At 44.8% G+C, this 27,003-nt stretch overlaps 1 protein-coding gene across 13 annotated transcripts in view; it reads right to left on the bottom strand.

Annotated features, from left to right (window-relative positions):
• Nucleotides 1-27,003, bottom strand: part of BPTF (bromodomain PHD finger transcription factor) — a 137,847-nt gene that overhangs the window by 8,877 nt on the left and 101,967 nt on the right. For 6 of the 13 annotated variants that reach the window (XM_062174940.1, XM_062174941.1, XM_062174946.1 and 3 more), the window contains 12 exons: nt 26,098-26,344; nt 25,180-25,331; nt 23,877-23,985; nt 17,778-17,995; nt 14,662-14,887; nt 13,129-14,027; nt 11,620-11,702; nt 11,118-11,343; nt 6,470-6,795; nt 3,602-3,775; nt 2,674-2,866; nt 1,200-1,284 (listed from right to left, as the gene is read on the bottom strand). In XM_062174940.1, coding sequence (XP_062030924.1) covers nt 1,200-1,284; nt 2,674-2,866; nt 3,602-3,775; nt 6,470-6,795; nt 11,118-11,343; nt 11,620-11,702; nt 13,129-14,027; nt 14,662-14,887; nt 17,778-17,995; nt 23,877-23,985; nt 25,180-25,331; nt 26,098-26,344 — 2,938 coding nt within the window. Of the gene's footprint in view, nt 1-1,199; nt 1,285-1,344; nt 1,622-2,673; nt 2,867-3,601; nt 3,776-6,469; nt 6,796-11,117; nt 11,344-11,619; nt 11,703-13,128; nt 14,028-14,661; nt 14,888-17,777; nt 17,996-23,876; nt 23,986-25,179; nt 25,332-26,097; nt 26,345-27,003 lie in introns of those variants that run through there. The other 7 variants (XM_062174943.1, XM_062174951.1, XM_062174952.1 and 4 more) reach the window with 5 other exon arrangements.

The raw sequence follows: 27,003 nt of genomic DNA, 5'->3' as shown, positions 1-27,003 counted from the left end.
GGAAAGATCATGTTTACCTTGGTCATGAGACCAAAGGGGGGGGGATAAGCTCTAGGGGTCAGTGCATGGGCTAAGCCACTGCCTGTGACATCGGCAGCCCACAAAGGCACACTGGTACAAGTCCCTGCTGCTCCACTTCCTTTCCAGCTCCCTGCTAATACACCTCAGAAGGCAGTGGAGAACTGTCCAAGCACTTGGCCTTGCCACCCATGTGGGAGACCAGAATGGAGTTCCTGGCTCCTGGCTTCAGCCTGGTTCTGTCCCTGCTTTGGGGGACCCAAGGGTATTTGTATGCATGAAGAAGGAAAAAAATTTTTTAGTAATAAATAAAAACTACTTAGCTAGTGTTTGGACCACAATTCCTTTATCAGCTGCAGCGGACCTTCAGAAAGCTTCAGAAGTTTTTTTATTTTTATTTTTTAAAAGATTTATTTATTTATTTGAAAGTCAGAGTTACAGAGAGGTTATCTGGTTTATTCCCCAGATGGCCGCAATGGCCAGAGCTGCGCTGATCCGAAGCCAGGAGCTTCCTCTGGGTCTCCCATGTGGGTATAGGAGACCAAACACTTGGGCCATCTTCTACTGCTCTCCCAGGCGCATCAGTAGGGAGCTGGATCAGAAGTGGAGGTTCTGGGACTCAAACCAGCACCCATGTGGGACACTGGCACTGTAGGTGGAAGCTTTACCAGCTGTGAGGGCCACAGCGCCGGCCCCATTTTTCATCATTTCTTATGCAGATAAATTTTTTAATATAATCACTCAGGTTATATTCTCCACGTGGGTATGTCCAGGTTCTTCTCCCTCAGGAGAGGAGGAGGTGGCAGAGGAAGGAAAGAACGGCAGCCAGGCGGTCGGCCCACTGACCTCATTCATTCCTCCATGCAGCTACATCCTATCCCACCCACATATCCCTCGATTTAGCTCCACTGACTGATGGCTGTTTACCTCTTTTCCACTGTTTTCACAATTTCAAGCACTGCTACAATGAACAACACACATAAACGCTGAGACATCTGCTGGGTTCCAGGGTATGCACAAGTAAGCATTATAATAGATACAATTTCCTCTCTGAAGTGACCACACCAGTTTACCGCCTCACCAGCCTACTTCAAGACATCCTGATGATATTGATTTTATACGTGAGAAATAATCTGCTGATACTTAATGAAAAGTACTTCATATTCAACTCAAATACTTACCCATAGGTTCCTTAATGACACCGTAATAATCAGGTGCATCATTAGGGTCCACTGGTTCCAGGAAAGGCCAGGCCATCTTATGAGCCTATGATAAAACACAGACACCATTGGTGTCATTAATTATAACAAGTTTCCCAGCTGAGTCACTGTCTCAACCAGCCATTAAACTCCAAGGGTCAGTTTCACATTTGACAGATAAAATGACTTACAGTGGATGATTTTTACCCAAGACAAGCCTGCTCTATTGTAACAGCTCTCAGGACCAGCATTATTAAGATGGCCTGAACACATAGCTCCTGTCACCCAGATGGGAGACCTGGATGGAGTTCTTGGGTCCTGGCTTTGTTCTTGCCCAGCCTTGGCCGCTGTGGCCATCTGGAAGATCTCTTGTTCTCTCTTTGTCTTTCTCCCTCTCTTTCTGCCTGTCAAATAAATACATCTTTAAAAAATGTTTGTGAAAAACAGAATTAAAAAAATATATATATATATATACATATATAATATATCTATATATATCTATATCTATATCTCAAAGGCTTGTCATCTGAGGACCTGGCTGTAAGGGCTGGCGCGCTACTATACAAAATCTGGCACACGAAACCTGTCCTCTGGTCCCCACGCGATGGAGTGAGTGAAGTTGGCACTGTGCTCACTTGTGTGAAGCTCGTGTGTGCTTGCCACTGGTGATTAACGAGGTGGCAGAGGTGTGATGTGAAGAACAGAGACTCAGCCACACACTGAGACGCTGCTTTTCTTGTTGGTACTTCCAAATTCTTGGGGTTATGATCACACTAAGAAAAAGCTTCAATGTATTCCTGTTTTAAATACATCTCTATTGTTAGCTTACCTTGTAAACTATCCCTATATTTTATTTTTTTAATAAATTTTTGAAGTTTTATTCATTTGAGAGGCAGGGTTACAGACAAAGAGAGGGAGAGACAGACAGAAAAGTCCTCCATGCCCAGGTTCACTCCCCAAATGGCTGCAACAGCTGTAGCTAGGCCAATCCCAAGCCAGGAACCAGGAGCTTCTTCCTGGTCTCCCACATGGGTGCAGGGGCCCAAGGACTTGGCCATCCTCCACTGCTTTCCCAGGCCATAGCGGAGAGTTGGATCAGAAGGTGAGCAGCGGGGACATGAACCAGATCCAATACGGGATTCTGGCACCACAGGTGGAGGCTTAACGACCATGCACAGCGCTGGCCCCGTGAGTCATTTTTAAAACAGCAGCCAGGGGGCCAGCATTCAATATGGGCGCCGGTTCGAGTCCTGGCTGCTCCTCTTCCGATCCAGCTCTGTGCTCTGGCCTGGGAGAGCAGTGGCGGTGGAGCATGGGTGCAGTGACCCCTATGACACTGGCACACAGAGGACTGCCATTGGCCAAGCACTTCCCTCCGCTCCGGGAGTCAGTGGATGATCGCACACCAGCCTCAATGCACAGCCAGGCCTCCCCGGCTTGCCGGGGCGGTTCTCACCTGTAAGGAGCGCAGCACCCTTTTCAAGCCCTCATAGTCCTTCTCGGTGAGTGGCGTGAGCACTGTCATGGCATCCTCTGTCGACTGGCACTGTGGACAGACATACTCATCAATGAGCTCTGCCTCACTCTGCAAGATGCCCACGCAGCGCCCATGGTACCAGTTCTGACACCGATCACAGCCAATATAAAATCTGTAAGATCCGAAATGGAAATGTGAGTCCAAAACAGATGGGACAACATGACCTACAATGTTTTATTTAAACAACGTTCAAACATGCACCTGAGAATTGGCTAAACCCCAGGACAAAAACAGTTTTCGTATTATAATTTTAAAATTCTTGAGATTGACATTCCAATGTGTTAATTTAGTCTTTCTGATGTTAACAACAGGCAGTTAAAGTTTACTAAGAACACTGTGTAATAGTGGAGAACCCATTTGAGTAAAAATGCAAAATACTTAATTGATTTTAAAGCTGAAAACAAATAAAGCCCAATCTCTTTCAACTAGTACCATATCAAATGGGAGTTCAAAATCCTGTAAGCTAATAACAGAGTCTCGGAGTTTGTACCCAAATTAGTGTTTTTTCCTAACCTACAATAAAGCACCATTTGAAATACTGATAAAGTCCAAACAAGTCAGGCTATTTTAATCCCATTCATTTCTATATTACATGTTGAAGAATCAAATCTACCATTAAGCCATATTTTCCCCAATATGTCTCAAACATTCACCATGAAGCAACATAAATTTTGAAGGGGAGGTAAAGAGGGAAAAAGAGAAAAAAAAATTGGAAAGGAATTTGTAATGTAAGTGTATAATATATGCAGAAAAAAAATCTTGCTTTTTATTTTAAAATAAATCAGTAACCAGTCAGAGCAATTTGGCTTCCTGAATAATTAAATATGATGCTCTTATCAGAACTCACTGTGACTCATCATAAGGTGTTCTGCAGATACAGTACAATTCCTCACTGCTGCCCTCTTGTGCCCGTTTACAATCATTACAGATGTACACATCCATTTTCTTAGCCTCCTTTTCTGTGATGCCAACACATTCTCCATGATACCAGTTAGTACAAAGATCACAGCCAATATAGAACCTAAAAGTATTCACAATGAAATGACAATGTAATTGTCATTTTGAGCTGCATGGAACTTACACCTGTCTTCCCTGTCCTGCTTCACTTTGTTACAGAGTACCTTTCTACAATGAGTCAGCTAGACATCCTCAATCCAGCCTTCTATCCCTGGCACAAGACAGCATCTGACACTGGAGCGGGGCGGGAACACACAGTCACTCACATCGATTTCAACAAATACACTGTGTAGTGAAATATGGGTCTTAAAAAACAAACGGGGATTTGAAAAAATGAACAACACACTGATGGTGATGCCTTCCTTTTAATGAATGTGTGTCAAACTGGAACAGGCACAAAAACCAAAGCCAAGGAATCAAGACTTACATCTGTCAAACCTATTCCACAGAAGCCATTTCAATATTAGGGCTATTTCTTACATAGGTTTGAAAATGTATCTCACAATTTAAATTGGAAAACAAAGCAAAGCGCAAACACCAAGTAAAGTTACACTACAAGGAACATGCAGGTCAGCCAGGTGTAGAAGATAAATGGTCAAAAATGGTATGAAGAAGAAAACTAAGAAAGGTACATGTAGTAATCCCATTGCTACCAAGCTCTCTAACTGCATGGTGGAAACGAATCTACTTAAAACTCCCCTATCGTGCGGGGTGCAGAGGGGCCTTGCTAGTGCACGCTCAAGGCACTGCAGGAGCGCACCAGGGACACGCTGGTGGGGGGACCACGTGAGGACAGCAGGCCAGCACCGCGAGACGCTTGTGGTGCTTGGCCAAGTGGGGCTGCTCCCAGCACGTCATCATGGGTGACTATTGCTGAAGGCTCCTGCATGAGAAAATGACCCAGCCAGCTGTATCTAAAGGCCCCGACAGGCGCTGCGCAGGACTGAGTATAGATCCAGGGAGCCAGGCCGGCCTTGCCCACTGCGCAGGCACTCAGAGCCCTGCCAAGGCGTCCCAGAGGATTCACTCAGAGGGATGGAGGGGCCCTCAGGCTTCCCAGGGAGCTGCTTCGTGCATGTGAAGGAACACACGGCTCCATGGTTTATCCTGCTACTACGGGTTAACTGCATGCTTTGCCCTGTGGCTCTCAGGAGCGGGGACTCTTTCAAGGTCTCTGCAGGGTGGTGCACTGTGTGTTGTGGAGGTAAGTTCAGAGCTTGAATTTCAATTTTTAGTCACTCTCACTGGATTTCCAATGAGCCTACTTTGGTAGGAGACATTACAAGATACTCCTAAAAAATATTTATTCCAACTAGAACTGGGAGTGAATGAAGCTGGTACACTGAAATGTTAAAAAATGATAAACTGAAAAATATGAAATATCCACAAGATAATGAGGCAATCTCAAAATGAGCACATGTACACGTGCACCTCATTTTATGCAACTTGAGTTTTTTAAAAGACTGATGCACAAAATGAATTTCTGTGATCCAAATGCTTCAAACAGGCTTGAAAAAACTTTATTATATAAATGAATTCTAAAAGCAGCTTTTTTGGTAAAGAAATAACTCTGTTTTCTTTTAGAAACCATTTAGTGTATTTTGCTTAAAGTGAGGCACACTTGTATTAGACTGAGGGAAAAATCAGTTAACAGGATTCCACTTTTTACATTACGTATAACTTCTAATGAGGTCAGACAAGGGAGGATGCCTAAACTGATGTTTAATTCAGCACACAGCGGAATCCACCAAACATGTGCAAACAGGTCATAATGTAGACAGTGCCACCAGAGGAGGTGCAACACTGCAACAGTAGAGAGGCCCCAATTTTATCTCATGGATTGACCAGGCATCCACTTGAGGCAGACATTAAGCATTTCTAATTCTAAATGATCATGTTTTTAACGCACAATCAAACTTCCTGGTGTTGCAGGAAATACTGCGGTTAACTATGCTTTAAAAAGTGGGTCTACATTTTAACGTTCAAAATACAAGGTAAATACTTAGCTAAATGTAGTGATGACTGAAACAAAGCAAAACAAAAATACTACATTTATGGGTTAAGTGTCTCTAAAATTTTGCTTATATCATCAAAATACAAATCACACTGTCAAAAACAGCTTCCTGCTCCCATGTTTATCAAATTTTTGAATCTCGTACTTGAGCAATGAGTGTAAGGAACATTTTTTTCTATTTTTCTGGCTTTTGTCCCCAGGAAGAAAGAGGAAACTAACAAAAACATTAAGGTGTAGTATTCCAATACAAAAAACAGAACTGCTCAAAACAAAACACTCAAAAAAAAAAAAAAAAAAAAAAAAAAAAAAAAACAACCCTGGATCATTCAAGTTTGAACCATCTCGCCCCACTCAGGTTCAGAGGGAGTCGGATCTGCTGTAATCACAGGGCTCTGAACAGAATCCAGAAAGGATGCCCTGGTTCCGAGCAATCCTGACGACTCCCACCTGCACCCGGCATCCCTTGTTGGGTTTACAGTTCCTTCAGACAGAGAGGAAAAAGCAAAGGAGCGACAGAAAGCTTGTTTTTGACAGGAAAGAACATAACAAAGGACAAACAGGGATCACATTTGACTCTACTGGTGTCAAGAACATCAGTGGCAAGACCACTGAGGAAACATCGTTACCCTTAAACTGAATAACTTCCATTTATATTGCTACCAATATGCTTGTGTTCTTCAAAACTGTGCATTCAACAGCTAAACTTTCAATACAATAAACTAGAGCTCAAAGAGATCTACTCACTTAGACTCATCGTAAGGCGTTTTACAGATACAGTAAAGCTTTGTGTCCTTCTTAGTTTCCTTTGAGGTAGTAGAGATCATTTTCTTCTTCTTGGACTTTGAGCCTGAGTCTTTTTCCTCTTCCCGCTTCCTCTTCTGGGAAGCTGCAGGTAAGGTAGGCGTGGACAGGAGGCCTGGGTGCTGCAGGGTGGGTGCAGGGGGAGGCGAAGGTGGAGGGGCTGGTGGAGCTGCTGCCACTGGGGCTGGGGGTGCAGCTACTGCTGTGGCCTGCACTGCCTGCATCATCTCCTTCTCCTTCTTAATTTTCAGGTCTCTCTTCAGCTCTTCCTGTCAACAATACAAGCCCATCGTTGGGGGAGGTGAGTGTGGGATCTGGACAGAGAACGATCCATTACTCTCCCTAGTGCACACAGCTGCACAGTTCAGCCTAGTGAACTTCAAAAAGTTCATGGGAGGCTGGAGTTATGGTGCAGTGGGCACAACCGTAACACCTGGCATCCTATTATAGGCGCTGGATCAAGGCCCAGGCTGTTCCATTTCTGATCCAGTTCCCTGCTTATTTGCAAAGGAAAGCAGTTGAGGACAGTCCAAATGCCTGGGCCCCTGCCACTCATGCGGGTGACCCAGATGGAGCTCCAGGTTCCTGGCCTGGCCCAACCCTAGCTGTTGCAGTGACTTGGGGAGTGAACCAGCAGATGGAAGATCAAGGTTTCTCTCTCTCTCTCTAACTCTGCTCTTCAAATAAATGAAATCAGTCTCAAAAAGTTCACGGAAATGCAAAGTATAAAAAAACTACACAATGGACTTCTACTGTTTTTGTACCAACACTTAAATCTTTTAATTCCATTTCCCACAATCTTTTTGAAGTACGCTTGTATTTTTAATATAGCACAAGAGTGTTTTCACACTATAAATTAAACTCAATTAAAACACTTAGAAAATGATCTTCTAACCCCAACTAGATAGCTGCCGGATACCTTCCAAGGAGGCCTGACAGAAAGATGAGCCAGTGTCCAGAAAGGATCCCCGCCTCCTCCTGCCCACCCACTTGTCCCCTCCTGGTCATTTCAGTGGCTGCTCGGGAGGTGACCTCAGTCATCCTTGCTCTATGTCCTTACAGTGAGACTGAACATGGGATTCAACATGTGGCCTGGCCTGCACAAAACACGTGAGTGACAGATCTGCCTTGTTTATTATGCTCCTAGGGCCAGAATTTAAGACTGTAAGACAAGCTAGGCAACATAACACACTTTTTTCCTCAATGTAGGTTTTCCCATAAATTAAAATCATTATTTGTGTGTGTATGTGTGTGAAATACATTTTAGATACACTTCTCCTAACTTCCAGGACTGCAGCTTATTTGTGCAAATGACTACAGCAAATTGCACTGTGCTAGGGAGAAACTACTTCGACTGGCACCCATGAACAAACCTGGGTAAACAAATCGTAACTACACCAAGAACATTTCTTGAGATCTGAGGCATTTACAAACTCTGGCAATAGTCTGCAATACCAAGAAAACTTCCAAAGGCGTTTTCTTCACAGTAATGCTTTCCTTCCTAAACCTACAGTCTTTCAGGACAGCGCTCTGGATAGCCTCGATTTCCCTTAAATGCTTTTCTACAGAGGCCTGGTTTGATTTCTTTTCCTGCTTAAAGGAAAAAAAAAAAGGGAAAAAAATTATCCAAATGTCCTTAGAGTGATATTCAAAATTAGACTCATCCTTCTAAAAAGGTTAAATACCTGAAGGCATTCTAGGTATTGAGGGAGACCCCTGAGTCTCTTGTTCACATCATGGAGCAGTGCAAAGTAGAAAACCAACCCCTGACTCTTACCAAGCAGCCCAGCTGCTGTGCACACCTTATTCTGGCAGTCTCTCTAAAACTCCCATAGCAGAAATGTTGTTAGCTGCCATAAACGATCATGTCAACGGATCCTCGGCCTGCTGGTGCTTTCTATTCTAAAGCAGATACTTTGTGTAAATGTTTAGGAAGAGGAGGAAGAAAAAAGGAAAAATCAAGCAATTTCAAAGATTTGGCTAAAAAGGCTCATCTAAGATGTATTTGAAAAACAAGTCTGCATGCCCTTACCCTCCGTGTAGCCCCGCTCCCAGTCCGTGCTCCCGTGGGGCAGGGCTGCCCATGCTCTACTAACACACATCACAACACACCTCCTGACAGGTTCACCGGAACGGCCTGGCTTCGTGAGCCACACGTGCTTGGGAATATGTGGGGAGGGGCCAAGGACGCTGCTGTGATGTGAGAACGAGGAGCACACTTCGGTACCCAGGGCCAGAGAGTTCTTCTGAGAGACACTCATCTCTGTGTGCACGCGAGGCTGGCTCCAAATGTCTGCCACCAGGAACACACTGGTGAACGCCCTTGGCTGTGTCTTGTCCCATTGCTTAGATGGATTTCTAGGGCTCAAACACTGCTAACATTTTATATTTTTAGAAATATGCTGAAAAAAGGTTCTCTAGAAACACAGGGTGTTACATGCCTTACCTATTTTTCTGTCAGTGTGTCATCTTCTTTTTGACTCAAAGCACTTTATTTATTTTTTGTTTTGTTTTGTTTTTTATTTTTGACAGGCAGAGTGGATAATGAGAGAGAGAGAGAGACAGAGAGAAAGGTCTTCCTTTGCCGTTGGTTCACCCTCCAATGGCCGCCGTGGTAGGCGCGCTGCGGCCGGCGCACCGCGCTGATCCGATGGCAGGAGCCAGGTGCTTCTCCTGGTCTCCCATGGGGTGCAGGGCCCAACCACTTGGGCCATCCTCCACTGCACTCCCGGGCCACAGCAGAGAGCTGGCCTGGAAGAGGGGCAACCGGGACAGGATCGGTGCCCCGACCGGGACTAGAACCCGGTGTGCCGGCGCCGCAAGGCGGAGGATTAGCCTAGTGAGCCGTGGCGCCGGCCTCAAAGCACTTTAAATTTGAGGAATACTAACACTGCCACAAATGCAAAAGATATCCTTTTTCCTATATGTTATCCAGTTTTTGATACTATCTATAGGGTATTTTCTTCTGTAACATTTTTCCTTCTAATGTAGCCAAATGTTTTCCTTTTGTGAGCCTTGGATTTGTAATACCTATGTGAACTGTCTCTTTTGTTAGTTACGCTGGTTTTTGTAAATCACACATTGTACATTATGATGGTTGTGGTTTCACTGTTTATCTTGTAACTGACTATCTTACTGAATTTCTCATAACTTTTAGTCTATTTTGTCTTGGGGTTCTGATGCAATAACGGTATCATACATGACAACAGTTTTCTTCTCTCTTTTTCTTTTCCTAACGTATTGGCTACAACTTCCAGGGATACTTAGTAATAAGGCTGACTGTTGGCACTGTCATCTGGTTCCTGACTTTAGTGGGAAGATCTGGAATGTTTCAGTTATGGAATGTTGACTATGGGTCGGAACAGTATTTTCTTAATATTTCTCATCTCCTTAAAATGTACAAGACATTTGTGGCCCACTTGCCTTCTAGAATGCTAGTGTGTAAAACAGTTCCTGTGTAGTGTGAGCACAACGGGAGAGAGAAAAAAACAATGAAAGAAAACAAAGTCTGTTTAAATTAATCTAAATAGATGTTTTCTATCACTTCTCAATAAACTCCTCAAGAAAGCAGAAGAACAGCAAAACTCGGAAAATCAGTCAAAAAAGAAATTTGTCTTATTTAGTGGGCAGACTTATTTTTCGTTCTTTTAACACTGTTTTATAGTCTTTCTTATTCTACCTAGTCCCCCCTCTTGGCTAAACTATGTCATAAACAATAAAAGCTGTATCCTAAGAACACAGTCTAAATAGACACTAGCTAAAAAAAGCATGTGTGTGTCTCACGCCTCTACGTATTTCATATACAAAGATTTAATTTCTTTTTCTTTCTTTCTTTCTTTTTTTTTTTTTTTTGACAGGCAGAGTGGATAGTGAGACAGAGAGACAGAGAGAAAGGTCTTCCTTTTTGCCGTTGGTTCACCCTCCAATGGCTGCTGCGGCCGGCGCATCGCGCTGATCCAAAGCCAGGAGCCAGGTGCTTCTCCTGGTCTCCCATGCTGGTGCAGGGCCCAAGGACTTGGGCCATCCTCCACTGCCTTCCCGGGCCACAGCAGAGAGCTGGCCTGGAAGAGGGGCAACCGGGATAGAATGTGGTGCCCGGACCGGGACTAGAACCCGGTGTGCCGGCGCTGCAAGGCGGAGGATTAGCCTGTTAAGCCACAGCGCCGGCCTACTTTCTTTTTTTTTTTTTAAGATTTATTTATTTGAAAGTCTGAGTTATACAGAGAGAGAGAAAGGTCTTGCATCCTCTAGTTCATTTCCCAATTGGCTTCAATGGCTGGAGCTGCGCCGATCTGAAGCCAGGAGCTTCCTCCAGGTCTCCCACATGGGTGCAGGGGCCCAAGGACTTGGCCATCCTCTACTGCTTTCCCAGGCCACAGCAGAGAGCTGGACAGGAAGTGCAGAAGCCAGGAATTGAACTGGTGCCCACATGGGATGATGGCACTGCAGGTGGCGGCTTTACCCACTATGCCACAGCGCTGGCCCCACAAATGTAATTTCTAGAAAGCAAGCTGAAATCTTTAGCTTATCCAAAAATTCAAGGGAACAGAATACAGTAGACAGCAAATGTCAGCCGCGGCACGGCCCCTACCTGCACTTCGATCTGGAGATCTTTGTCCAGGAGCGCTCTCTTTTTCAGAATCTCGGCTTTGAGCTGCTCTTTGTGTTTGAAGAGCAGAGCCGAGAGCTTGGTGGCATTCTGTTTGCTACGTTTCTGTTCCACACTCTCCTCACGCTTCCGCTTTTTTGCTGCCTGTTTTTCTTCTTTATCTATCTTATCCAAAATGTACTTCATCACCTGGTTACACACAATCATTCTAGAGAAAAATACACAACCCATGAGAAGCTAGGGGTTTCACTCTGAAAGGCTTAAGTCATGATTCTTCTAGGTCTCTAAGGATGATACACAACGCCCCGGGACTGGACAGCTTCAGAGGGATGGATTCAAGGCAGTTACGAGTAGCTATTAGTGCCAACAGTTCTCAGATAATGCCTTCAATCAGACAAAGAAAAAACAATACAAGCTCAGAACTCTGCATGTGCAGGCTAAAGAGACGAGACCTATCTGCAGAGAGACCCTGGTTTCTCCCTACCTTTGATTCTCTTCTCTTTCAGCTGGAGTCATGGTCTTTTTCTGTTTTAAATGTTCTATGACAGCATTATGTTTCATCACCACCTTCAGGACAGAACAAATCCAGAAGCGCATATTTTATAGTGACCAAAAGTCAGTACACAGACAACAAGAGCAGAAATCTGAGGACACGTGTATTTAAAAAAAAAAAGCTGTAAGAATCTTAGATCACAATACAGATAACATTAGCAGCTACCATGGTCTGGATGCTTACCATGTCCTGGGTACCGTGCTAGGCTAAGTACTTGACATCACCTCATTTATTCCTCAACACTGAAGCACAGTGCTAACCTTCTACTGAGACAAAGAAATTAACCAACCTGTCTGAAACTAAGCCAGTCACACAGCTGGAATTTTAGCTCAGTCATCTTTTTCCAAAGGTTATGTTCTCAAATATGTCTTCTCTACCCAGGCATTAACTCTAACAAGCTGATCCCCTGCCATGCTCCCTTACACAAAGCATAGGGGACGGATGGAAAGTAATTCTCACTTTATAGATTACGCAGTACTGAGAGCTGGGTAGAATGCATTTGAACATATGACAAATAATGTCAATTTACAGGAATACTACATTTCAAAAATCATTTTTCTGTTTAAGAGTGTCTTCGAACAAGACCTCACTTAATCACTACAGTCATCTTTTGTGATTGGAAAGAGAGGAGGAGCTTAACGAGGGCAGAGCTCAGGGGAGGCGACTGAGCTTCAAGGACTGTGATGGGGAGATCCAGGGACGGAATGCACCTCACCACTAGAAGGCCCGAAATCCACAAACTCCTGTGCAGTGCCGAGCCGAGCGCGCTGCCGATGAAGAGAGGCTCCCCCAGGTAACGCTACAGGAAGTCACGTATGTGACTTCCATGTCACACAGTAACTCTAACTCCTCTACACTGTCTTACTTCGCTCAAGGCACACTTCATGTCACTACCTTCTATGTAAGCTACAGAATAACACAGTCTTTAAAACTGTTACACAAAGGTGTAGCTAGAAATGCAAATTAAGTGGAATCTGTTTGTAATCTGCTTAGTCTCCATGCAAAGTAAGGAATGTCAACTGCAAATAACATCCAAAAAATTGCTATGTGTCTGAAACGGCTTTAAGATTTTGACAGACCTTCAAGTTTTACATTAATAATACAGAAACTCATAATTCCATTTTTCTTAGTTCTCCCAGAACACAAGCAGTTTCAAATAAATACTGACTCTCTCTATATATTTGTGTATATGTGTGTATATATACATATATATATACACACACATACACACACGCGCACACACACACACGTATTTTTCCCCAACAAAGAGTTCCAAACCATATTCGCCACTCAGTACTCGGTCCATCCAGTGTCTTCTCTGAATTGAAACGCCAATGGCTTTTTCTCATTTAGGAAACCTCACACAACCAAACACTATGTCTAATGCACAGCACAATAATTCAAGCTACTGGACATGCTGCTTTTACTTAATAACGTTACCTGTTTCTGAATGATTTCACTTTGGTTAGAAGCTTGGAGGGTGTGTTCCCGCTTAATTTCTATCTGTTGCTGTTTCTTCTTTTGCTGCTGATCCCTGAGTTGCTGAACCCTTTGCAACTGCTCTTGCACACTGGCTGCCTGCACTGTCACCACATTCTGAATGTGGTGAGTCTGCACAGCGGTGCTCGGCTGAACTGGAATAGGTAACTGGAGTTTGATGTGCTGGGGCACACCACCTTGCTGAGCCTGTATCTGAGCCACCACCTGCACCTGCTGCTGCAGAGGCGGCACAGCAAGGACTTGGGGCTGTGGCTGCTGTACCTGCAGCTGAGGGCGGGATGGGGATGCGACAGTAACTTGATTTAACGCTTGTGCTGATGAAAGAGTTGGAGTTGAAGACTGTACCTGGGGCTGTGCCTGTGGCTGGCCTTGGGAAGGTATCTGAAGAGATGTATGTGGCTGAATTGGAATCGGTTGTGAGGTTGGAGTCTGAACCTGGGGCTGCTGTCCAGGAGACACCTGGGATGGAGTTGATGGACGTACTCGAGTCTGTGGTGGACTCTGGACACGAACAGGAGACTGTCCTTGGACAGTACTCGGAGGCGGACACTGTGCTGTCCCTTGGGGTTGGGATGACTGCGCTTGGGTGGGCTGTGCTTCAGAAGGGACCTGGGACGCAACAGTTGTTTGGGTCTGAACTTCAGGCTGAGCCTGAACCTCAGGCTGAGCTGGGGGCAGGGGCGGGGGTGGGGGCGGGGGCAGGGGCGGAGCTGGAGGCGGAGCAGTCTGTGGCTGGGCTCCTGCAGGACTCACACTCGGTGACTGAGATGGTGGCAGGGTTTGGGCTTGCTGCACCTGGGTCTGGGGTGATAATTTACTCTGTTTTTGTTCACCTGTACCTGTGAAAACAAAGACAAACCACATCTATTACTCTTGAACGTAAAACTGCACGAAGAACTGGAAGGGGAAGAACACTGAGGATTTGCATTTCAGGTGTGAATACAGATGCCTTGGAACCACACTACCTCTCACACGTGCTCAGATCACGACTCCCCTGAACTGGGACGTAGAGGCCAAGTTTCTCGGCTGCCCTGTGTACACTCTGCTATATCTCCAGCGCCCGGCTTCTGAAGCAAGGCATAGCCTCTGGAAGCCAGCAAGGTCTTCTGAGCCAAGCTACCGGCAGCCTCACTTTCTCCTCTGCTATGGGGCGGATCACACACCGCGCAGGGGCAGGCTAACCAAGTGACTCAGAATTTGCAGCTCTCAGTTGGAGGCTCGGAGCTGCATCTTAACCACCCTCCCGGAAATCACCCAGCTACAAGGCTTGGCACGGAACGAGTGTGAGGTCATTATTTTTGTTCCCTTTTCTGTATTTTGTTCACAAGGTGAAGGGAGTCTGTAAGGAGGCACGAGAGCATCGAGATGTATGAGGCTGCACCAACGGTCAAACTCACTGGCTTAATACACACCCTCCCAAAATAAGCACTGCTTTTCTTGTCCCCTTGGCTGCTGCTGAAGGCAAAGCTCTACCTGCTGCTGTGGTGGAAACAGTGGTGGTGGTGGTGGTAGTGGCCGTCGTGGCTGTCGTTGCCAGAGGGGTAAACAGGAATCGCTGGACGGTCCCATTTGGCATGGCAGCTTGCATGAGCTGCTGTCCTGGGCCGGGGAGGACAGTCACCCCTTGAGGTATCAGCTGCAGCTGTCCCGTAGTTTGACCTTGTCCTTGAATTACTACTGTCAAACCTTGATTGCCACCCTGTGGAGACAGTGTTCAAGCCATCAACAACACTAGTAAAAACATATAGCATTTTTATCACATCATTTTTATGTTATGAAGATCCTTCAGTACAATGAAAATCTATGGATATATTTGAATGTCTGTGGAATGGCACTAGGAAGAATTTAGGTAAGTAAAAAAAGGATATTTATGTCCTTGACTGGACAGCCGGATATCCATCTACAAGCAACATCATACCTCTGGATACAGGTCCCCCAGTCCATAAAATGAGAGCACTGAACTGAACGGTTATGGTCTCACAAAATTCTGATTTTAAACCATCTTATACACACATTATTCACAACAGTAAAAACGTCTTCAAATGACGGCCGCACTTGATGCTCACAATGGGTTTGTGTCTTTGTGCAGAAGCAGAGCAAATACTACTGCAATCTATTCCCAATTTAAAAAGTCAAGATCGCAAGGTCAAGTCACTTGTGCAAGTGAAAGAGACCAGGTCTCCAGAGTTTTGTTATTTTTAGTATGAAATCAAATTATTCATGGTATGTGTCTATGTGTGCAAAGGTTTTAGGGGGGCTGGCATTGTGTTGTGGTGGGTAAGGCCACCACCTGTGAGGCCAGCATCCCAGGTGGGCACCATTTTGTGTCTTGGCTGCTCCACCTCTCATCCAGCTCCCTACTGATGGTCTGGGAGCAGCTGTGAAAGATGGCCCAAGTATCTGGGGCTGTGCCATCCATGTGGGAGACCTGGATGATGCTACTGGCTGTTGGCTTTGGCCTGGCCTACCCCTGGCCATTGTGGAAGTGAACCAGCAGATGGAAGATTTCTTTCACTCAATCTCCCTCTCTTTGTAACTTTCAAATAAATAAATAAATCTTTAAAACCAACCAACCAACCAACCAACCAACCAACCGTTTTAGATAAGAAATGCAGGCACCAAGTCACAAGGATTACCAAAGTTTGAGCAGACATCAAAACGGGAATTAGGAACTAAATGTTGTGTGCGTACGGTCTCTTCTATGTACAACTTTGTTATTTATCTACTTGAAAGGCAGAGTAACAGAGAGACAGAGACAGAGAGAGAGAGAGAGAGAGAGAGAGAGAGAGAGAGAGATCAATCTTCCATCTGCTGCTTCACTCCCCAAATGGCCACAACGGCCAAAGCTGAGCCAATCCGAAGCCAGGAACCAGGAGCTTCTTCTGGGTCTCCAACATGGGTGCAGGAGCCCAAGGACTCTTCTACTGCTTTCCCAGGCCATAAGCAGTGAGCTGGATCAGAAGAGAAGCAGCCGGGACCAAACTGGTGTGCACATGGGATGTCGGCACTGCAGGAGGCAGCTTTACCCACCACACTACAGCACTGGCCCCTGTCTAGAACTTATTAATGCAGTAACCTTGACCACTAAGGACATAATGGGGAATTAGAAACAAACAAAATATCAAGTATAACTTAAATAATAATCATTTAGTAAACATCAAACTGTAGATGGTCGCTGTGAGAGTATTAGTACACAGGTGTGTATCTTTATAGGGGCACTGATGTTCACAACTTCAGTGGTGCAGTTTCAGTTTCCCATATAGTTCCCGTATATATCCCATATATTTCCCATACGTATCCCGCTGTTCCAGCACCATTTACTAAGGAATCTGTGGTCTCCTCGACGACCAGCAGTGCCACATTGGTCATGTAACAAGTACCCACACAGGCAGAGGTACACTCTGCACTTCACTGTTCGGCTGGCCTGTCTGACCTGCATCTGCGCTTACTCTATCAACTAGTATGCACCACAGCAAGTTTTGGTATCAGGTTATCACACAAAGCAAATACTCCTGTACTTCCAAAGTACCGCAGTTATTCTGGATCTTTGTACTTCCTCATAAATTCTAAAAATCAGTTCATGAAATTCCACTAAAAAAAATCTCTTGGGATTTAATGGGAACCACATTCAATCTGTTGATCAATATGGGAAGACCTGAGAACCATACTGAGTCCTGTAAGGAAGCAGCTTAATTTGGTGGTTAAAAAGGTTGTATCAGTCTCACTTCCACAGTTCACTGTCTAAAGACACTAGATGGGGGCCCGTGCTGTGGCGTAGTGGGTAGAGCTGCTGCCTGCAATGCTGGCATCCCATGTGGGCACCGGTTCAAGTCTTGGCTACTCCACTTCTGATGCAGCTCTCTGCTCTGGCCTGGGAAAGCAGTGGAAGATGGCCCAGGTGCTTTGCCCCTGCAGCCAAGTGGGAGACCAAGAAAAAGCTCCTGGCTACAGATCAGCCCAACTCCGGCCGCTGAGGCCAACTGGGGAGTGTACCAGCGGATAGAAGACCTTTCTCTCTCGGCCTCTCCTCTCTCTAATTCTGACTTTCAAATAAATAAATAAATTTTAAAAATAAAGAAATAAAGAACTAGATGGCTAGACTTTACTATAGCTTGCTTCTAAAGAAATAGTGTTATATGGCTCCAGAAAGAAGCCATTTCTTTCTTTCTTTTTTAAATTTGACAGAGTTATACACAGTAAGAGAGACAGAGAGAAAGTTCTTCCTTCCACTGGTTCCCACCTCCAAATGGCTGCTACGGCCGGTGCTGCGCCGATCCAAAGCCAGGAGCCAGGTGCGTCTGGTCTCCCACGCGGGTGCAGGGCCCAAGCACTTGGGCCATCTTCCACTGCCCTCCTGGGCCACAGCAGAGAGCTGGACTGGAAGAGGAGCAACCGGGACTAGAACCCGGTGCCCATATGGGATGTCGGCACCACAGGTGGAGGATTAACCAAGTGAGCCATGGCGCCGGCCCCAAAAGCAGCCATTTCTAAAATAAATACATTTGCATCTTATCAAAATGAACATGTGTTTTTAAACCCACAGCAAGAATAAATGGGACCATCTCTGAAGTTCAAGTGGTATTACTTACATGGCCCTGTGTTAACTGGGTGAGCTGAGCCATGGTAAGCTTCACCTGTCCTTGCTGGGGGCGAGGGGCCGGGGAGGCTGTAGACTGTACACTGGCAGTGGACGCTCCTGAGGTTAAGGTCTTCGGCCCAGGCGTCGAGGAGACCGTGCTGGGGGCAGAGACTGCGGTGGAAACGGGCTGGCCCCTGATGATCTGCGTCACCACCTGCTGCGGAGCACCTGCACAGACAGAACATTCTGATTGCTCCCGTGCCCTCAGCGTCCCTCTGCACTAAGCCCACACTTCAGATGAGCAGATTCGGTCCAGTTTTCCAGAAGGCAGGCCCAGGGTGCACTGAGACACAGGCCCACACCCAAAGGGACCGCCTGGGTGGCACTGAGCCTGCTTTTAATTGGCTTATGAACAACTTCTGTCTAGCTCCTGCTGTCTGTAGCAGAGCAAAACAAAACAAACCCAGCATTGTTCCTATAACTTTAAAGCCAAAACAACAATAAAGAAGAAGAAGAGGATATGGAAAATAGATCATTTATAATGGCTACCTTCTTCTTAGGAATGTAATATTCAAAATAAGATAATTAAACATATAATTAATTGGCATGAATTTAAAATGAAATGAAGGTTTTGGACTATCCTGGCCCAACTGCTTCTCTTACAGCTATATGACAGATAGTTTTGGGGAATCAGGGGCGTACGCACCATAGCACCCTTAATGTCAGGGCAAAGTGTTCAAAAAAATCCATTCACAGTCATTGTTCAGTAAATGTCTACTGACTGACGTTGGACTGGAACGGCCCCATAGATTTCCGAAAGGCTCTGCTTCTTGTTTAACTTGTTGAAACCAAAGGAAAAGGCACATGGAGGTTTCCCCCTTTTCGCTAAGAGGAATCACTTGGTAGCTAGTCTGACATTTACAGACTCATTAATGATTAGCAAAGAGCATCAAATTTCTGAAATATTTACTACCTTAGTTTCCCCTTCTGTGAACACATATTTATTTTTCTGTATGAATTTCTTTTAATGGCTGAATGATAGTTCACATTGTTATCCATGCGTAAAACAGCCTACAGTGACACTGGGAACATTTTATCGTTTTCTTCTTTAATATAATGTCCTGGGGAAATCATTCTTTCTGTGTGCCTCTGGTGATTTCCTTAGAATTAATTCCCAAAAGTATTAGGGAGTTTACAGTAGGAACAGTGTTGAACTGCACTTTAAGAAAGGTGATGCCAATTTAGACTCCTACCGCCCCTGAGCACCTGCCTCACTGCACCTACACTGCCCTGGGACTGCAGTGCCTGAACCGCCATGCTTCCACAGTCACCACAGAAGGCCAGCATTTAGAAATATTTCAAGTCAGTGTTCTTCATGTGTGAGCTCTCTCTCCAGACTTCCCATTTTTCTACTTACTTAAAATGATTCTTAAATTTTTAAAAATTTATTTTAAAAACAAACTTAAGACATAAAATTTGAATGTTTATGGGTACTATGTGATGTCCAATACACGTATATATTGTGTAATATCTAATTTATTTTTAAATTTTATTTTTAAAAGAGTCATTCGTTCATTCATTTGAAGAGTGACAGAGAGAGAGGGAGAGTGAGACAAAGAAAGAGATCTTCTATTTGCTGCCTCATTCCCCAAATGAACACAACAGCCGGGCTGAACCAGGCTGAAGCCAGGAGCCAGGAACCCTGTCTGGGTCTCCTCCATAGGTGGCAAGGACGCAAGTACTCAAACCACCATCTGATGCTTCCCAGGTGCATTGGCAGAGTGGTGGATGGAAAATGAAGCAGCAGGGACTTGAACCACCTCGTCAGTATGGGATGAAGGTGTCCTAAGTGGTGGCTTAACCCTCTATACCATACATAACCAATAATATATACTTTTAGAGACTGGCATTATGGTGCAGTGAGCTAAGAGGCCACCTGCAATACCAGCATCCCATATCAGAGCACCAGTTCAAGTTCCAGTTGCTCTGCACCCAATCCAGCTTCCTACTAATGAATGTACCTGGAAACTCTGTGGATGATGGCCCAACTGCTTGGGCCCCTGCCACTTGTGTGGGAGGCCAGGATAGAGCTCCAGGCTCCTGGCATGCAAAAGGACCAGCCTGGGTCATTGTGTTCATTTGGGAGTGAAATTAGGATGGCGTCTTTTTCTCTCTCTCTCTCCCTTTCAAACAAACTAAACTTTAAAGATATATATACATATATATATATAAAATTTATATATTTATATATATATATATATTTTTTTTTTGATAGGCAGAGTGGACAGTGAGAGAGAGAGAGAGAGAAAGGTCTTCCTTTGCTGTTGGTTCACCCTCCAATGGCTGCCGCGGTTGGCGCGCTGCGGCCGGCACACCGTGCTGATCCGAAGGCAGGAGCCAGGTGCTTCTCCTGGTCTCCCATAAGGTGCAGGGCCCAAAGGACTTGGGCCATCCTCCACTGCACTCCCTGGCCACAGCAGAGAGCTGGCCTGGAAGAAGGGCAACCGGGACAGAATCCGGAGCCCCGACCGGGACTAGAACCCGGTGTGCCGGCGCCGCAAGGCGGAGGATTAGCCTTTTGAGCCACGGCGCCAGCCGGCCAAGATATATTTTTAAAATAATCATTTTTCCTACTTTGCCATCTGCTTTTTATTTTTAAATTTTTATTTGAAATGCACTGAGACAGAGATAGAGACACAGACTTATCGAGATCTTCCATTTGCTAGTTCATTCCTCAAATACCTGTAACAGTCTGGGCTGGGCCAGGGAAAAGCAAGGAGCCTGGAACTGGGTCTCCCACCCCGGGGGAAGGGTCCACATGCTTGAGCTACCATTTGCAGGCTCACAGGCTACACATCAGAAGGCAGCTAGTATCAGGAGCACAGCTGAGGTGCAAACCCAGTCGCTCCAATATTTCACTCCAATATGGGACATGGACATCCCATGTCATGTTTTAACTGCTATGCCAAATGCTTGCCCCTAACTTTATTTTTAAACCTCTAATTTTTTTTTAGATGGGGATAAATAGCTTCTCTGTCATCTCTTTTTAGTTTCCATTGGTGTCATCCTCCTAATTTTGACAACTTTATATGCTTTAATAACAGGCAAGACAAATCTTCCATTATTGTTCCTTCTTCTAAATTCTTCTTGGCTATTCTTATTCATGTACTCAAAGTGAATCAAGAGACAGGACAACACGGTCAAGAGCTTAAAATCAGAAAACCTCTGGACCCGACACTGTGTCGTTGCCCTGCCACCACTTCAGGCAGTCACCTGGAGTTGCCAATGCCATCAGAGACACAGAGACACACATACAAGGGCTGGTACTGATTATTTGATGGTCATTCAGGTGACTCCTAGTATGTACATGTTGAGTTTATTTTTAGATTAGCATCAAAATGCAAATCTAAAAGCTTTGTGATTTCTGATTATACTCTGGAGACCGTGGGTCCTGTTTTTGAGAAAAGTTAGTGTAGAGGTGGGAAGGTGTGGTCCCAACAAACCTGGAGACACAAACACACATCACTGCCCTGCTGCTCTGCGATTCCTCCACCCCCTGCCCTTTCCCACCTCACAGCCTTTGCATCTGCTGTTCCTTTTTCATGAAAACCTCCTTTCCTACACATGTTCACAGCCACCATCTCCTTCAGGTCTTTAATCAGATTCACCTCCTCAGGGAGTCTTCTCTCTGGCCATCCTTTCTAAAACTTCAACTTGTTGCTGCAAGTCAGTCCCTGATCCCAACCCTTCCACTTCCCTCTCCCTCTTCTCTTCCACTTTGTTAGGAACTTATTATTTAACCTGATAGGCAAAACACATCTATATCATTATGTATAACATTATGAGAACACTTCAAAAAGTCATAGAAAATGTGTATCATGAAAAACTATGCATTTCAAAAATTTTTAGCACAAAAATAAACATTTTTTTAATTCCACATTCCATGATTTTTTTTAAGTACTTCTGCACATACTTTATTTATTTTTTTAGGATTTATTTGTTGGGGCCAGTGTTGTGGCGCAATGGGTTAAGCTGCCACCTGCGATGCCAGCATCCCATACAGGTACCAGCTGGACTCCTGGCTGCTCTACTTCCAATCCAGCTCCCTGCTAATGCACTTGGGAAAGTGGCAGAGGATGGCCCAAGTGCTTGGGCCCCTGCACCCATGTAGGAGACCTGGAAGAAGCTCCTGGATCCTGGCTTCAGCCTAGCCCAGTCCCAGTCGATACAGCCAATTGAGGAGTGAACCAGTGGGAGATCTCTATCGTTCCCTTCTCTCTGTAAATTACCTTTTAAATAAATAAACCAATCGGTGGAAAAACATTTTCTAGGTAAATAAAGGTTATTAAACATAACATCTTAACATTAATTTCTAGCCTTACTACAAAAAATGTGACCTCTATATATTCTACTTTTTGAAACTTAACAAGGTATTATTTGTGGCTCAAGGACCATCTGTCCACGAAACAGCACATAAATATTTAAAATGAATTTGTATTCCTGAAAGTACAAAAGCTGATACACAATCTATTTGTGATCTATGCCCTGTTAATGTCTCCCTTGATTTCAAACAGTTTTGCTGTATACACTTTAATGACATCTAATTTAACTCGTAATGCTAAGGATTACATCTTGGGAAGGGCATCTGGTGCAGCAGTTAAGCTGATAATTATGATGTCCTCACGCTGTTTCAGAGGCTGGGGTCGAGACCTGGCTACACGGCTTCTAATCTAGCTGCCTGCTAAGGAGCACCCTGGAAGGCAGCAAATGATAGCTCACATACTTGGGTCACTGTCACTCATGAGGAGAACTGGATTGCCTTCTGGGCTCCTGTCTTCAGTTCTAGCCTAATCCTGGCTGTTGTGGACATGTCGGCAGCGAACCAGCAGATGGAAGATCTCTCTCTCTCTCTCTTACTGCCTCTAAGTCTTCCAAATAAAGTGAAAATAAACAAATTTTTAAAAGACTGAAGATTTCACCTTTACTGAAATCTTTATCTTTAAGTCAATAAAAAAAGAAAACTGCCATAATTACCTTTTTTCCCCTGCTTTTAAACACTGAATTCTGTTCTGTCCACTATTATTAGGGCTATCTTTGCTTTCTTTTCTTTCTTTTTTTTTTTTTTTTAATCTTTTTCTGGTCTTTATCTTTTTCTTTCTTATCTTTTTTTTTTTTCTTTCAGCCTTAGGCATGGTCTTTATTCACTTGGACACTGTACAAATATTACAATTTCCTTTTGCTGCAAAAAGTATAAAAATAATCTTTATATAGGAATCCATTCGTCACTGTAAATCTTTCTAAATCTCTGCAAATGGCTCTAAATGAGGGCAAATGAATAAATGGAAGTGAAGGGGAGGCTACGGGACAGCAGGAGGTTGGGCCAATCTGCAGGGACCTACCCACTCAGACTCCTAGCAGGAGACCTCTGTTCCTTCTCCTTCGCACCCCCACCCTCCCCTGCAGGTTCTCAGGGCTTGGGGCCTGGCAGGAAGGGGGCACGAGAGGTCCACGAGGAGCAGGGGCAGCAGGGCAGGAAGCAGCAGAGGAAGCTGGGAGTGGTGCTGGTATTCAATTCCACCCTTGCTTCTTTCTTATCTTTTATAATCATTTGATTTTACCATGTTTCTTGTGAAGAATAGTCTCGCTATCTGAAACTCAGTCTTCACAGTCTTCAGTGTTTATTATGGTCATTTTATCCTGCTGGCATTACTTTGACGGGTGAAGGGCTGGCATTATATCTATAATTTGGCTTCCTACATTGCTTAGCTGTTTCCTTGATTTTTCTCTCCATCTGTTGCTACACAAACCGTTCTCTTTGCTTATTTTCTTCACTTCAATTATTTAACCCTGCAATCCCATTTATGAGCGGTTTCTTTCACAGTTTTAATACGCTTACTAGACCTATTTTTATTTTACTGACAAGGCCCAGAATGAAATGATACCTACTGATGTGTATCACATGGATTTATTTATTTATTTATTTACTATGATTTGAGGTATTAATTCCAACTGGCATTGCCTAGTAATTCGAGTCAACCTCAGAATATGAGCAAATGTCTTCTACTGCCTATGCAGAGAGGTAAGATGGGAACGCTGGACCCATGACTACCTGGCTGGACCATCACAGGTGTCCGGATAATCGCTTTCCCTAGTGTTGACTGCTGCAGTGGGGTCCTGATCACCGTCATTCCGGGGCGGATCTGAGGTCCTGTGATTACCTAGAAATGACATAAAGGGCAATCAAGAAAATGTTTTTAAAACACTAAAAGCCAACGTCCTTAGGAATACAAGATCTTTCAACACTTCATATTGATAAAAATATCCTAAAAAATGACAAGTGCCTGGACATTCCATTTTAAATTCTATTGAAGAGACAAAATTTAATTCAATTCAAATGAGGTCATATGAAATCTCTTGCCACTGGTACCAAGCACAGCCGGCAGACTTAAAGAAAGGCGCGAGACCCGGCAGGGCTCTGCTCTGTAACTACCTGTCACAGGAAAATGCTGAGACCTATTTTCTCTAAGCTCCAATCCACACCAGTTACCGAGAGAGTATAAGACACAAGATCGGAAACCAAATGTTCTTAGTGTTGAAGGGAGTATGTTATCTTCAGTTTTACTGTTAGGGTCAGAAAATTTTCAAAACTGTTCAAAAACCATTTCCATTCTACCAGTACCAATGAAATGATGCATCTATTATGTACACATACCGGCTGAAAACAAACCAGTTCTAGGATGAGACTATATTTTTGATTTTACTTCTTAGCTAGGCTGAACAACACCATCCTTAGGTGGTTTTTACGCCAAATAATTTTCTAGAAAGTAATTATTACTCATAAAGTATATGTACTAACTAAATATTAAAAACTGGGTGGCCAGCGCCGTGGCTCAACAGGCTAATCCTCTGCCTAGAGGCACCGGCACACCAGGTTCTAGTCCCGGTAGGGGCGCCGGATTCTGTCCCGGTTGCCCCTCTTCCAGGCCAGCTCTCTGCTGTGGCCAGGGAGTGCAGTGGAGGATGGCCCAAGTCCTTGGGCCCTGCACCCCTTGGGAGACCAGGAGAAGCAACTGGCTCCTGCCTTCGGAACAGCGTGGTGCGCCGGCCGCAGCGCGCCAGCCATGGCGGCCATTGGAGGGTGAACCAACGGCAAAGGAAGACCTTTCTCTCTGTCTCTCTCTCACTGTCCACTCTGCCTGTCAAACAGTAAAAAAAAAAAACAAAAAAACAACCTGGTACTTCATGTATCATTTTTAGTTATAAATATAACAAATACATCTTTTCACAATCTGTACTTTGTCACTGACTAAGTAGGGGGCAAGGGAAAACCAGCTGGAAGGGGCCGCTTCTAAAGTCCACAACCCGCCATGTGCGAGGCTGCAGGAGGAAAGGCGCACGTGAAGGGCTCTTACTTGGGACGTGCCCGTGGCTCCCGCCGAGCCGGAGGTGTTGGGCCTGATGGTGACGGTGGCTGCCCGGGGCTGGAATGAAGTAAAGGTCTGTTGACTCGCCCCCGTGCTCGACGGGATGATCCCCAGGACCTTCTGCTGCACTTGAACAACGCCTTAAAAAAGCCAAAAGCACAAAGACCAAAAAAAAAAAGAGATGAAGAAATAGTTAGCGACGGCGCCTCCGATGAAAAGCATGAGGTGCTGCTCGGTCGCTGAGGAGGAACCACGTGTGGCAGGGTTGTATAGCGGGCTACACAGAATGTGAGGTCCGAGGACTGAGGTCAGTGGGGGGGAAATGAAAAATAATGGCAACAGTATGATCTGGCAAATGTGAGTTGAAACTCTTCACTTCCCTTACCTCCTTGTGTTGCCGGCACATTTACAGCGACAATCTTGCTGTTTGCAGGAAGTGGCAGTTTGGTAATTACTTTCCCTGCCATAGTGACGGGACTGCCTGCAATTTGGAACGTCTGACCTGTGCTGGCAATGGTTGGAGCAGCTGTGGCAGCTGTGCTGGTGGCTAATGGGGTATAAGACATTTAACAAGCTTTAGATTTAAAATAACCAGCAACATACTGACTTCTAGGAAGGGCACCAATGCATGAAATGTGGCTCAGTTTGAATTTCTAATAAACACATTCCTCTCCACGCAGAAAGTGAACTATGTGAGTGGGGACAGTGAAATCATGTAAGAGAGCAGTTTTGCTAATGTAATACTAAGAATCCTATCTGTAACACACCGACTGTTACGGCTTCTCCGCACAACCGCTGCAGAAGGAAGATAAACCCCTAAGGAAGTGTTTCAGTTCCGCAGGCAAAGGACCGGACATTCCTCTTCCTGAACGGAAGCAGGCGGTTCACGTAACCGCAGGTGTGTACCTGAATTGGACTGGCCTTGCTTAACCCAGGTAGCAAAGGTCTGATGGAAGTTCTTGTTCTGCTGGAACGTTACAGTAGCTGGAGATCCAACCTTAGTAGTCAGGACCATTTTAGTTCCAGTGGTGACTGAGCCACTGATGGGAGCCACCATGACTTTCTGGGCTGGAGAGATGGTACTGGTCGTACTGTTTGCTGGGGAAGTGCTGGCAGCGGCAATGACGGTAGGTTTCTGCTGCTCCAAACGTTTCTAAGAAAGTCAGAGATAAGAAGGAGTGAACCAACATAGTTTGAAATAAAAAAAAAAAAAAAAAAAAAAAACAACCATTCTGCTAAAGTCTAGTGTCTATTTCTCCCACCCTAAGAAACCCTAAATTTCTGATATTTTACTTCTGGAAAGAAACTATGCCCATAGAAATTTACCCTTTAATTTATTCATTTCTTCACAAAGGCAGAATTTTCATGTCTCTACACCATGTGTATTTCATTAAAAGTACTACACTGTTCATATTAGCAAATTTAAAATTATCCTACTTTTCCAGTCTGCATAAATACCAAAGTGTTCAGAATGAAAATAAATGGGGGGACTCTTACTGGAGCCAGGAAGACCTTGATGCTCAGCAGTGAAGAGTCAAAGCAGAGAGCACATGACGGGAGCTGCGAAGTCTGGCTCCTGTCATGTTCATTTATGCAATGACAGACGCATGTCAGCCTTTCCTATCACTAGGCCAGGTGGCACCCCTGTGATCCAGCAGGCGCAAAGTCAGGAAAACATTTTCTGGACCTCAGACACTGTTCAGTTCAAACATTTTTACAGAAAGACTATCTTGCACAGAGTGGTACAGTCAGACCTTCACAACTACAGAGTTAAAGATAGTTCTTGGGAGCCGGCACTGTGGCGCAGTGGGT

The sequence above is a fragment of the Lepus europaeus genome, chromosome 18 (assembly GCF_033115175.1).
Source record: "Lepus europaeus isolate LE1 chromosome 18, mLepTim1.pri, whole genome shotgun sequence".
Classification (NCBI taxonomy): domain Eukaryota; kingdom Metazoa; phylum Chordata; class Mammalia; order Lagomorpha; family Leporidae; genus Lepus; species Lepus europaeus.
The sequence above is the reverse complement of the archived record's forward strand: the minus strand, read 5'-3'. Positions and strand labels throughout refer to the sequence as shown.